This window comes from Malus domestica, chromosome 01 (genome assembly GCF_042453785.1).
Source record: "Malus domestica chromosome 01, GDT2T_hap1".
Lineage (NCBI taxonomy): Eukaryota > Viridiplantae > Streptophyta > Magnoliopsida > Rosales > Rosaceae > Malus > Malus domestica.
This window is the reverse complement of record NC_091661.1, coordinates 13,434,372-13,447,304: the sequence shown is the minus strand read 5'-3', so window position 1 is coordinate 13,447,304 and position 12,933 is coordinate 13,434,372. Positions and strand designations below refer to the sequence as shown.

Genomic DNA, 12,933 nt, shown 5'->3' with positions numbered 1-12,933 from the left:
TTAATTCTTTCATGCAGGTGTCACCGGTAACGACATCTCTTAGATTTGGTTGTTGTTGTGACCTTTAGGTAATGAGCCTCATTGGGTTGTAAAAACCTTTTTTTTTTTGTATACTGGTAGATGATAAACCCCATTTGATGTTGGTAGCTTTCATAGCCTAAATTTATTTTAACTTTTCAGTAGCTTTCAGTACTAGTTTGGTTTGATTTTTGACATGATTGTTGGACAAACTGTTTTGCAGAATCTGCTTATCCTTTTTCCATTTTGATCTGGTCTCCCCTGAGAGGTAATTTGAAATTTGAGTTGCGTTGTGTTTCTGTTTATCTTAGTGGCTTGTGAAAGCCTTGTTTTCCGACTTGAGTCTTCGGGGCATTAGTTTTTGTAGCTTCTGATGTATAGGGGAGAAGACTCATTTTATCCTCTTTATGGAGTCTTAAGCCTTTGTTTTTTCTTTTTCAAATGTGTAGAGGAAGGGTGCTTGCTGATTGTGACTGGTCAGTGTGAATCCTTTTTCATTCGGTGTTGAACATTGCTTCCACCTTGACTTAAAGGTATTTTCCATGGTTTTGTGAATTGCCGATGCCATTTGTAGGAATGCTTTTTGATGATGTGCATATTCTTTTGGTTGATGTTCAATCTCCTTGATTGCAGCAGACATTTGCCTTGGAGTAAAATTGGGAAAGTTCCACTATGTAGCAAAGGTTTCGAACTTCCCAAGTACTTAGAATTTATAAAATCAAGGAATTCTTAGAATTTATAAAATCAAGGAATAATGTTAATTTTTCCTTTCTGATTTGCAGCCCAGAGTTTGTTAAAAACAAGTGTTAATTCATGGCTCAAAAGGTGAGAATTGCACTCTAAAATTTGTAGTAACACATTCTTCATGTCTGCCATATTTTGAATGAGTCTTGATGCATTAGTGTTCGGTTATTACTTTCCGGCATCTCTGCTTCTCCGTAGAGAGTCATATGACTGGTTTTGACAGTAGGCATTGGACGCTCTTTTTAGGCTTCCATTCATGTGTTGCCTTCAATACTTGTTATTCTTTCTCATCAACACTTGTGCACAGTGATGCTTTTCCCGAAATCTTCTTGAAGCTTTGATTTGTCTACTAGTCCTTTAGATGTTTAATATAAAGTTTGCCATATTTAAAAGCATCTTTTGACTTTCTTCTTTTTGGAAAAGAACTTGGCTTTTGTACAGAGACTTCGTTTCCCCCCTTTCTTTTTTTCTTTTTTTTTTTTTTTTGGTCTTTATCAAAAGTTAAATTGGGGAATTTCCTTTTGTGGAATCAGACCAAGCATGAGTCGGTCAAGGGGAACAAAAGTTGTATTTGGCTTCTTCTCCCTTGTTCAGTTGTCCACAAATTAACTTAATAGGACTCTTTGTGGAATTTATTCAACCTTCATGTTTGGTCTGACATTTTGTAAAGCTGCAGAAGGACAACCCCGTAAAGCACTTAGGGGTTCGGACTTCATTTCTTGAAAAACATATTGATTTCCTCATAGTTCAAGTGTTACAACTTCACAAATGCACCTATTCTCTCATTGGACCGCAAAGAGTGACTTTGCATATAAGACTTGGCTTCCTGTGTCTGCTTCCTTTGCTTGATTTTTTTTTACAGATGGCAATTAGAATGATCCTTTGTTGTTTTCAAGTCTCTTGACTTTACCAAACATGACGTGAATGGCATTCATGTTATCTAGAAGACTTTTCTTCTTCCTCCTCTTCTGGAGTAATCTTTAAAGTGTAGAACACCAGTAGTGTGCCATCTTCTTAGAGCATGTTGTTCTACTTTTGCCAACAAGCTTTTGCACCATTGGTGATTGAATGAAGAACAGGTTGCCGTCAATATTTAGAGTCGAACGAAACTTGCTCTTTCTTTATCCAAATCCATTGCTTGTCGTGACATCGATTACTTCGTTTCTTTCTTGACATGGACGATGAGCATGGATCACTTAAATTTGATTGGAATTTCACGGGGTGGTTTAGACCAACCCAAAGAAATACATGGGGTTTTAGAGATTATTTATGGTACTATCAGTAGGGAGTCTAGATCCTCTTCTTCGTTTTTGCTTGTCGTGACACTGACTGCTCATTTCTTTCTTGGCATGGACGACGAGCATGGATCACTTAGATTTGATTGGAATTTCACGGGGTGGTTTAGACCACCTCGAAGAAGTTCATGGAGTTGAAGGCGGCGGCGGGGAGCAGAGCTCTTGGATTTGGTTGGAACTTCACGGGGTGGTTTAGACCACCCACAAGAAATTCATGGAGTTGACGACAGCGGCGGGGAGCGGAGCTCTTGTGTGTTTTTGTTCTCTTCAAATTTAGGCAGAAAGAAAACATGTGGCAACTACCATTTTTTGGACTGCTTAATGTTGTTGTTGCCAGTATAGAAGAACGCAGAGGCTGCTAGCGTATAGATTATTTGTTGACCAAAGTTTACTCAAGAAAACATCAGCCTGCAAAACAAAATTACTGGAAAGAAAAATGAAGAGAAGAGAAACATAGGTTTTGTACCTTCTGATTATTTTTTGTAGTTTGTTCTCCTTCCCTAAAAGACTCAGTTCAAAATCGCAGGCAATGGGATTACTTCCTCTCCTCTCCCGACAGTACTTCGTTGTTTCTTTTCTCTCTTAATTTGTCTCTCAATTTCTATAGAGTCTCTATTTCTTTTTCTGTGTCTACCTTTGTAACTACAACTTATGCATATTTATAGACATCTTAGGAGGGCTCTGGAGCTTTTACATGGGGGAGATAGAGGCCATGTCTGCCGCCACTTTCTCTTAACCTCTCTCACTGATTGTCCCAGTCTTCCACATCCTTTTGTTGCAAAAAATGGGGAGCCCCTGTTTTGCACATTACTCCCCCTTTTGTAGGAAGGAATTCATATCTTTTTTTTAATTTTTTTATTTATGGATGTTGATTTGTGATAAAGCCAATCCTCACCTTTTGGGTTGGATTGCATTTTTGTTTTGTCTTGTAGCTTGATCCAATTTGTATGGACTTTATTTTTTTTTTGTATGTTATATTTTTTTTGTTGTTCAACAGCATATAAAATAGATTACGAGAATAGGGGCATTTTAGTAATCACATGGATTTTCATTCAGATTCATGTAATTTAGTAAACAGTTTACACAGCTCAGTACTATTCTTACTCTTATTTCTGAAAAATTTGGTAAACAGTTTCAACAAGAATTTGATTCTGATTCCACTCCGTTCCAAACTCTTCCTCGTTTCAATTCCTTGCATCGTAGATTAGTAAACGAGCCTTTTTCTTTTGGTTTTCTGTTCTTGGTCTATTTGCTCTCCAAAAATTCATGTTGCACTTTTTCATAATTTAAACTATAAATAATAAAGAAAGGATTGGTGAATTTATTGTCCTCCACTTATGATTAATGTATCTTCACTAAAGAAATTTCATAATCGAAACCGTGCAATCTCTTCTTATGACTTAAAGATCATATGAAGAAAAAATATTTAATTTGGAAATCTTTTAGTCATTCATATACATCACGAAGATGCTACTTGTTAACAAAATCGTTGAATGGTTTAACATGCATGAATGACTAAATGATTTTTTCTAGATATAATTTTTTAGATAATGATAAAGAGAAAGAATCACTTCAATTATAACGTTCCATCATAAAAGAAAACAAGCATTATCCTTTCTGAAAATTCTGGAACAAAGTTATCACTTTATAAGGGACGTGTTATCAGTCATCTTCCATTATGACATCTGTCTTCTCCACAAAGATAAAGAAACCGTAGTATGGTCAAAGAAAAGAAAGGAGACAAAACACTTTTTGTTAAGTGGACAATTAATCAAAACTTAATAGTAGATTCTGCCTAAGTGGGGGGAAAGGATCTCGGAATTCTTTCCATCAAGTCCAGCAAGATACACAAATCAGATATTTGAAATTTAATATAATGATTAAAGTTATTATAATTTTTAAAGTGGATCATTGTTTGTAACTGTTTCATCAAATTTTAAAAGCCTGAATTATGTGTCTCAGTGAACTCGGTGGAAATGATCATTTCCCTAAGTGGGCATCATATTATGGAGAAATATTAATATATAATGAATAATTAAATTGCATATATGTTTAGAACGAGAGATTTTTCAGTGTGACTGTCACTCGAGATAGTACACTACGTGTCTCTGTATAAATAGTGAGTTATGTGTGTTAAAAGATTAATAACTTAAAAATTAAAATTTTCTATCATTTACATAAAAACATATGATCTACCATCCGGATTTTCATTGCAACTAAAAATTTCTCGTTTAGGACAAAGCATCAACAGCATTGGCACTTAGACCAAACAATCTCAGAAAAATAAAGAATTTTTTTTTCTTTTCTAATAAACTTGCATTATTGACCACACTAGTCGGAAATAAACAGTTACCCACCAAAATTATCAATAATTCCCAGAGCCACGTCACAAATATGCTTCAAACCCTCCTCTCTCCTTGCAAGCTCTGGAGGATAAGCCAAACCTGGGTACCTTTTGAAAGCATTGTGGCAGGCATTAGGGTAGTCTGCGGCTGCAGTGATGTGCATGTAAGCATAGTCGTAAGACTCTGAGCCCAAATCCTGCACTGAAGCTTGAAGGGCATCGCCGGCGTAGCCGTACTTGTCGGCACACTCCTTGAGGACCTTCTTCAAGTTTGTGTCGGTTGTGCTTGAGCTAATGAGTTGAGAGGACAAGTAGGATGAGGTGGCGGTTGCATTTGCCATTCCAATCCCAACCATAATAACTGCCAACCCCTTTGTGTCTGCATTTTTGCTTGTGGGAACAGATTTGAGGGATGAGACGCAGAGGCCATAGTACTTGGTGTTTTTGCATGTGTTCTGGATCAGGGTTGAGTCAGCATGGACGAGAAAATTAGGGTTTTGGTGAGGAAATGTAGTTGTGAGAAGAAAGAGCAAGAAAATAGTAGAATAACCCATCTGAGAATATACTTTTTTCTTTCTTTTTTTGGCTCTAGATTTTGGTATGGAGGAAAAGAGCGAAGGAAAAGTAGATATTAGGTATTTTTCTATGGTTGAAAAGCAATGTAGGAGATGCATTGGGTGTTTTGACTTTGTGCGTCCAGTGAGCTGTATGCATAATTAAAGAGGAAGAGGCACTATTTGGCAGGAGGCTATGAAACTATGCTATGCATTGAGGTCTTGTTTGGCAGAAACCTAAATGCCAAAACGTGAGTCACGGGTCGCAGATAAACAACAGTTGAGACTTTCAGTCCAATGTTCTCTTTTGAGTACTGAAATGTTTTGGTGGTTTAATTTGGGAATCTTGATGAAACGTACTGGGCAAAGACACAATGAAGAAAAAGAGCTCGGTAATCTTATTTTGTGTTTATGATGATTTACATAGATTTGGTGGGGTTTTTTTTTTTTTTTTGGGTGTTATAATATGCCATTTAAGTTAAGGGGTGAATAAAAATGTGAGAAATTTTTAGTTGTGACAGGAACACAAGTGGTACACCACGTGTTTTAATAAGAGTGACAAGAAATTTTATTTTTTTAAATTATTAACTTTTTAGTATACATATCTCACTATTTGTATAGTAACAGCTAGTGTACCACCTACCGGTCACACTGAAAAATCTCTCAAAAAATGGACTCGTTGTCAGTCAATATATAACTTTTTTTTAATTTATATATTTCATCATTGGGAGATTGATTTTCGCATTGATGATCTTAGTAATATTACCGTTTTAGATAGATGATCTTAGTATTATTCTCTCAAACTGTGCTACGCAAGACGAGAGTGAAGCTGTCAAATAAAAAAAAAGGTATGCCAACCAAACATTGATGTGTAGTTCGGTTCGCCTAGTCCTTCATCACATTTCCCAGTTTGGACTTTGTTTTCTTTATCCACTAAATTGCTTAATTTGCATCAATAATATAATTTTATTTCTCTCAAAACTTGAGTTTGGACTCTAGTTGCTCTCGCACCTAAAACACCAAAACTTCATTTGCCACGGTTTTTCCTTTTGTGACGAAATCAAGGAACAAGAGTAGAACAAGTAGCGTACCTGGGAGAGGAAGGATTGAGCGGATTGTTCGTCGGCGATGGGACCGGCGATGGCGATGAATTTGCTCTTCTAGATCTCTTTTTCGAACCTCACTATATCCTTGATGCCCGTATACGCGCCGCCTCCACCACTCCTGTTGCTATTGCTGCTGGTTGTGACGGCGGTGGTGACCATAGCCCAGATTGGAATGCCTAAGTGGAGCTTGATCGGTGCTACCTACTGGTAGATTTTCTGGAAATTTGGATTGAAATTACGTGCCGTTATTGCTGCTACTGGTATTGGTATTGGACATTTCAGTTGTGGGAAATTTTAACTCACGGTGTCGTTTCACTTGGCGCCTAACTATTGCTACCCTTTATTGAGAGTTCAAATCTTCTACACCCAAAAGAAGATGTGGTATCTCTGTAACTTGCTTGAAATCTTGACATCATTTTGCGGCACGAAATCACTCATTCTCTTTATCGTACAAACGTCATAACATGATTCATTCTCTTTACAATTGTCTAAAAATTATTTATAAAAAAAATCATTTAATTTAGTGACCGTTTATCCATCATTATGAATAAAAAAATTAATCATGAACAAATTATTTGTTAACATAACCAGCGATTTGTTTGACACATAGATGTCAATACAGAGCATGAATGATTCGGATAAATGATTGTACAATATAAACGTGATGTCGCATAATGTAAATGACCCGTTATGGCGTGGCACATCGCCTTGCCAAGTTATAAGGGTGGTGTTCAACCAGGATTTACAACCCTGTTGAGGTATTATTGATAAAGTTATCGCATATTTCATCAAAAGAATAATACTAACTCATTATATGTAAGAGGCTAAGTATTATCATTTTTAGTTGTAAATTTTTCACAGTACACTTGACGCTCCTCGTGTGAGTGCCAAGTGTACCACAAGACGTGTGGCTATTCAGGTTCAAGTGCAAAAATCGCTACCCGAAACAAAATGTTGGCAAACGATAAGATTGAAGAGAAGAAAACGCACTCGAAATGTGAATGAATAATGACTGATTTCTTTTCAATAAGCTAGTATAGATATTAACCTTAATGAGACCTTATTACCTTAATCCTATTCTCCTACTTACACTTCAGCTCAAACCTCGATAAAATGTTCGAGCTCATTTCTTTTCTCCATCTGCTCGTAATATATAGCTTACATTCCGAAGGTTGGAATTCGACCATACAAATTGCTGCTGCTCGATTTCCATACTTATACTACTACTACTACTATTACTACTACTACTACTACTACTACTACTACTACTACTACGAATCCAATCAATCCAAGGTTGACCTTCTACGATGTCTACTTCTGTCGCTACACAAAATTGCGGCATTCCCTTCCCCTTCCAAGTTACGGCCTTTTATACCTACATCCAAGTTGGGAAACAATGAAGATGTGATCCCAGCGGACGAATGCCTGCTGTATTGGCTGTACCAGTTGGGTCCCATTTCGCCAAATATGTAATCCGAGAAATCTTCATTGCTGGAAGACTCCTTGGTGCTCACTGTGCTACAAGAACTTGCATCCGATGAGCTAAATATGGATGAACTCTCACTCGATGAATCTATGGCAGGAATTCTATGAGTTGCATGGAATCTCCAATCATCTGGATCTGGATTTTGCAATTGATTGTTGGTGTAAGGCCTTGGAACTGCGGAGTTACATCTCGACTTGGATTTGGTATGGCTTGCAGGAACAGCTTCCAAGTTCCGTCTCTTGGATTTCCCACCATTAGAAATGGCACTACTTCCTAGCAAGGCCGGGGGACGTGGGGTGCACCTAGAAATATCAAATTTTTAGGTGGTTTGCCAAAACAAAATTACAAAATGACTCGAAAGCTTAGTCCACAGGCATGTTACCTTGCATAAAGTAGCATGTATGCTCCTTGAGATAAGACCCTCTTTAATTCCACAGGTTCAACCTACAAGAGCATATGGCACCGATAAGTTCTTGAAATTATTAACAAAAATTATAAATCAAAAGCAAAAAAATCTCAAGCCAATAATAGACATTCTTCAAACATTTCTTTTCATAGAATCAGGTCTAGAATGCATACATGCGAAATTCATTGGCAGGTTTCATGCCTCTCATCGAAAAAAGAATGGAGATATTCAACATAGCAGACAATGTTATATATTAATCAATTTCGTCAAAAGGCATAACAAAAAAAATGCCTCTTCCAACCATTGATTCAGGCGGTGTGAATGTTCTACTCAGAAAATAACCAAATAAATAACACCAAGTCCCAACTGAGATGGAAATATAAGAAATGATAGGAAAACGTACTGAGCTGTCGTCAATCTTGAACCACTCCCCCTGATTGTTCTTTACATAACATACATAATGGCCCGAATACGCAGCATTCATAATGTCCAAGTGAACAACCACAGCATAAAGACTGTACAAAGGGGATTTATCACTTGTTTCACCCATATACGGGGACATGTTGAGAACCTCTGGGAACCTTATTGACTTATTCAGCTTCTCAAAGTTACGAGACTGCAGTCATCGACAGTAATAGAAAAAACATCAACAATATTAAACCAATAGGTGAAAAGCACAATTCACAATTGATAGACAATAACTAATTACCTGAAATCGCTTCAATACAATTGTAAGAATATTTGGTGCCTCCAAAACTGTTAATTTCTTTCTGGCTTTCTCATAAGATTTACACCTTCACAAAAGTTGGGAAACAACATACATCAAAGAATTAGAACAATAGAAAAGGAAGACTTAAGACCCACCTGGAAAAATAGTTTTATACATGGGTAACATAATGAATGTAAAATTTTCCAGGCCACCTAAGAAGATAGGTTGAATTGCCCAACCGAAATCGGGGAAAAAATGATTTCGGAACTAGCATTGAGGTAGGTGAGCACTCTGGGACTAGAAACTCCACTATATTACATGGTTCCTCAGCTATAATCAGACCACAAAGTCCCTTACAAGTCACATCAGAATCCTATTCCTTTTTCAAACAATGTAACAAATATTAAGGTCGGTCTCTCTATGTAATGTAAGCGTTTTATCCTTCAACATAAAAAAAGAAAAACATTTATACTGAAGCTAGTGAACCAACCTGCTACAATGGTACCTATTATTCCCGTCCAAAGTTTCAGTAGCCGTAAATTGAGCAAGAGCCTCTTCAAGAGTTCCAATTTGCCCATCGATTTCAACTGTAAGATCCATCATCCGCTCAATTTGCTCAGATTTTCCAAGGCACTTCATGCACTTTATCTGAGAATCCCAATCATGACATCACAAAAACATACCATGATTTTTATTACCAACAGTAAAATGGGTTGTGCTTTTGTACAAGGACAATCAATTCTACACAAAAAAATATAAAAAAAAAAAAAAAAAAAAGTAAATCTTGACAAAACGACAAAAACAGAAACTACCTTAGATCGGAGATAGCCTCCAAAAGTCATGCCTACTAGAGTTGTTTCTTCAGCCAAAGGACCAACAGCCCCAGCTTCCTTGAGGCAAACAGATTGCATGGTATCAACAGCATACCTGCCATCTTAGTAACTGATCATATGGTACATATTTGCAAAAGGATAAGTAGATCTTATAACTGGCTCACCATTGAAGTAACTCATCGCATGGTACCTATTTGTAAAAGGGAAAACAGATCTTATATGACATATTTCTCCAGTTGAGTTTTTAACTGGCTCACCTCAAAAATTCATGAGCATCTTCTTCCCTCCCTTGACCAAGATGAATTCCAATTTTATGTATTTTGGATAGTATCCTGATAGGGGACAGTAAAGACTTCCCTTCTCTTGCCTTCAAAAGCAAAACTTCAAACTCACAGATAAAACACCAGTCCTTCTTTCGACCTGGCATACGGGATGAATGTGTCAATTAAAAGGCCATCAAACACATGGTTCTAATAATTGAACTGGCTGCAAATATATCTTATATATAGGAGTCAGGAAACTTGCATGCTCTTGAATGGAGCCCTTGAAGAAGATAAGAAACAAGGGGCCGAGTAAATGCTAAACATTGAAGCACAGCGTTAGCATAACAGCTGAGAAATCCAAAGAAAAAGAGATTATCAGCAAACATTCAATGAACTTTTGAAAGAATACAATAAAAACACTTTTAAAAGAAAGAAAGAAAGAAAAAAAAAACGTAGATTATTCATTACACAATTTGCAACTGAAGAGAATATGCAAAATTCAGCATATGAACAAAGTAAAATTTGCACTAGTAGGATTGTAAGCACAAGTTCACAAAAGGATTTTCAGAAGAAAAAACTGGTTACACTTTATGCAATTTCTTTATGTTACTATGTCATGTGCCTAAAGAACTCTCCACATCACCTGTTCCCACAATTCATGAGTCCAAAGGGGTAAAGATCAGCACTGTTGTTGGAGTATAGTTTCACGAACAGGTCATATGGAAACAATACCTGTCAATGATACAGTATAAAAACAAAATTGGTACTAATCGATAACACTGGAAACTATTAGTAAAGGAAAAAAATACATATTTGAAAATAACCTTGTATTTTCCAGTCTCATCTCCATGACTTGAAGGGTTGCATTTCAGCTGTTTTGAGGATCTAAACTGCTGCACAACTTTCCTCATAGATGTTTTCAATCCATTACTAGAATTTTGCGGCAAGCTTGGGATACTACTGAATTTTGCAGGCAATGCATGATAAGCTTCGATTTTTTCAGACCTAGAAATGGAATCGAGATGCCCCTCAGTGGTCGAAGATGGCTCATCAACAGAAGCACTATTTGACTGAGATCCATCTTCTTTAGACCCATCTTCCCTGTCATTACTTGATGAGCTTTTGGACTTAGAGGCATCAGTAACTAACTTTTCTGTTGAAATAGCTCTTCTAGACTGCTTCTTACTGCCAAGATTTTCAGGCTGAGCCTCACCAGATACGTTTGCATTTGCTTTAGGAAATTTTTGTGTAGACTCAACCGCTTTATCAGTATGACTCGATTTCATCTTATATAACTTGTTTTCACAAGACATGTCCTCTTGATGATTCACCAGCTTAGTACACTCTAAGGGTGATGACATATTCCTAGGCTGTTCAGGAGCAACAACATCAGAAAGAGGTTTCCTTGATTTGTCATCCCATGATACGGTATTGGATGGAGTTAAATTAGTACGTGATCCTTTCCCATCTGCATAAGGTTAATTATATCATTGTCACCCATCATGAATGATGAAATGAGGCTTCTTCAGAAAATAGAGATTTTTACTGTTATCGACAAAATCATACCGTGATGTAAAACTGTGTCCCCATCAAAATCACTCCTGTCTTGGAACTGCATGGAATCGATTGAAGGCTGACATTCATCCTTGTGACCTTGTCTCCAATGGATGATTTGACACTTACCAGAACTACACACAAATGTTCAAGAAAACAATGTTTATATCTACGCGAGCATGTCCACCCCATGGTAATTCAGATTTTGAGTTCAGACATACAGCAAGGATTCAACGAAAGCCCATAATGTGATGTCTTATTTTTTTTTTTTTAAAAGAAAAAAGAAAAATGAAGTTGGCTTGTATACTTAAATTTGGTGATAAACAGCTAGCTGAATCCATCGCGTAAATAGCGCAATCAAACACCAATAGAACAAAATAATAAAAATAAAGAGTAGATTATACTGCAACAGCAAATGCACAAACATAACCATCCAGAAAATGTACAAACCAAGCAAGAAAAATTACAACTTTTAAAAGCAAAACGAACCAGTATCGGACAGCCTTGCATTTAGAGCAGCGCATTGTGGTACTGGCATAGCAGACGGCACAATGGTACGGCCAGGACGCCGGCTGCACCACTGGAGCGAAAAAAGCCGTGGCCTGAAACTCCGCCACAGCGGTCTCTTCGGAAGCCATAGCCACAAGCCTCAAGATTTCCTCTTTCTTCGCCGCCGCATTCTTCCACTTGTGACAAATCACGAAGAAGGAGAGCAAGATGAGGAGCAGCAGCAGGCCCTGAAACCCTATAATTCCGGGGACCAGCATTGATCGGAGCTGAGCTAATATTAGCCGGCGTCGAGGACAAGTCCAGAGCAGAGAAACCCTAGGATGGTTTTTTTGCTATACATAAATCCGACGGCGGTGGAGGTGGCGGTGCCGGTGAGGGGGTAGGGAGAGGAAATGGGGGAAATTGGGAGGGGCAGAAAGGGAATTTGAGTGGGGGTAGTGGTGGAAATGGGAGAGATGAAGCATCTGGTGGGATGTGGGCGGTGGAGGAGGGAGGAGGAGGAGAGAGATGGAAAGGGAAAGGGGGAATGAATGGGATGGGGAATATTAAGTCGGATCCGAGAGTGGAGTGTCGGGTGGCGACGATTGGTTTTTTGTTCGGTTTTTTTTTTTTTTTTTTTTTTTTTTTTATCTCAAATCGTCAGTGAATCTCTAGTGTTTGTCTTGTCCAGGTTACTGTGGATTTTACCGCGTGGATTCATTATGGAGGCATAATTTTCTATTATGTCTTTATAATTCTCTGTAAATATCAAACGCGTTAAGCATCATGTCCTAAAAAGTGAAATTTTGAAAAACAAAATCTACTTTTGACTATGTTAAAAGATTTATAATAAATACATATTGGGTTTGTACATCGAGATCCCAAATCATAGGCTATTTTTAGAGTGAGTACAATTATGTTTTTTCAATAATGCACTCTTAACATCTTCATTTTGAGGACATGTGAGGTCCTCTTTCATATAAATCCATAGATTAATCCAACGATTGATTAATTAATAATCTTATATTATCCCGTTGCACCCTAATAAAATCATAATCTCAATTAAAAAAGAAAAAGAAAAAATAATTCACATGTGAAACCTCCTTCAGGCAAGCCGTCTTCTTCCTCTCCT

General features: G+C 37.4%; 2 protein-coding genes across 2 annotated transcripts; both read right to left on the bottom strand.

Annotated features, from left to right (window-relative positions):
- Window positions 1–4,229: 4,229 nt before the first annotated feature.
- On the bottom strand, window positions 4,230–5,384 carry LOC103422929 (cell wall / vacuolar inhibitor of fructosidase 2-like). Its single transcript, XM_008360991.4, has one exon. It carries the CDS (start codon window positions 5,073–5,075, stop codon window positions 4,407–4,409), a length of 669 nt encoding a protein of 222 aa, XP_008359213.1. The 5' UTR covers window positions 5,076–5,384; the 3' UTR covers window positions 4,230–4,406.
- A 1,673-nt stretch (window positions 5,385–7,057) lies between these two features.
- LOC103448199 (ubiquitin carboxyl-terminal hydrolase 17) lies at window positions 7,058–12,525 on the bottom strand. The gene is made up of 12 exons (XM_008387453.4): window positions 11,802–12,525; window positions 11,325–11,446; window positions 10,583–11,226; window positions 10,402–10,490; window positions 10,021–10,106; window positions 9,753–9,915; window positions 9,475–9,589; window positions 9,153–9,310; window positions 8,663–8,747; window positions 8,357–8,569; window positions 7,930–7,991; window positions 7,058–7,849 (listed from the first exon to the last, which is right to left on the bottom strand). The coding sequence occupies exons 1-12, from the start codon at window positions 12,077–12,079 to the stop codon at window positions 7,345–7,347; spliced, it is 2,520 nt and encodes an 839-aa protein (XP_008385675.2). The 5' UTR covers window positions 12,080–12,525; the 3' UTR covers window positions 7,058–7,344.
- Between the last annotated feature and the right edge of the window lie 408 nt (window positions 12,526–12,933).

Excerpts from the sequence above, each read along its gene's own strand:
- LOC103422929 (XM_008360991.4), bottom strand. The coding sequence starts at position 5,075 with ATGCATCTCCTACATTGCTTTTCAACCATAGAAAAATACCTAATATCT.
- LOC103448199 (XM_008387453.4), bottom strand. The coding sequence starts at position 12,079 with ATGCTGGTCCCCGGAATTATAGGGTTTCAGGGCCTGCTGCTGCTCCTC. Across the intron at positions 11,447-11,801 it reads TGCAAGGCTGTCCGATACTG|TTCTGGTAAGTGTCAAATCA; the intron begins GTTCGTTTTGCT and ends ATTTGTGTGTAG. Across the intron at positions 10,107-10,401 it reads CTCATGAATTGTGGGAACAG|CTGTTATGCTAACGCTGTGC; the intron begins GTGATGTGGAGA and ends TGGATTTCTCAG.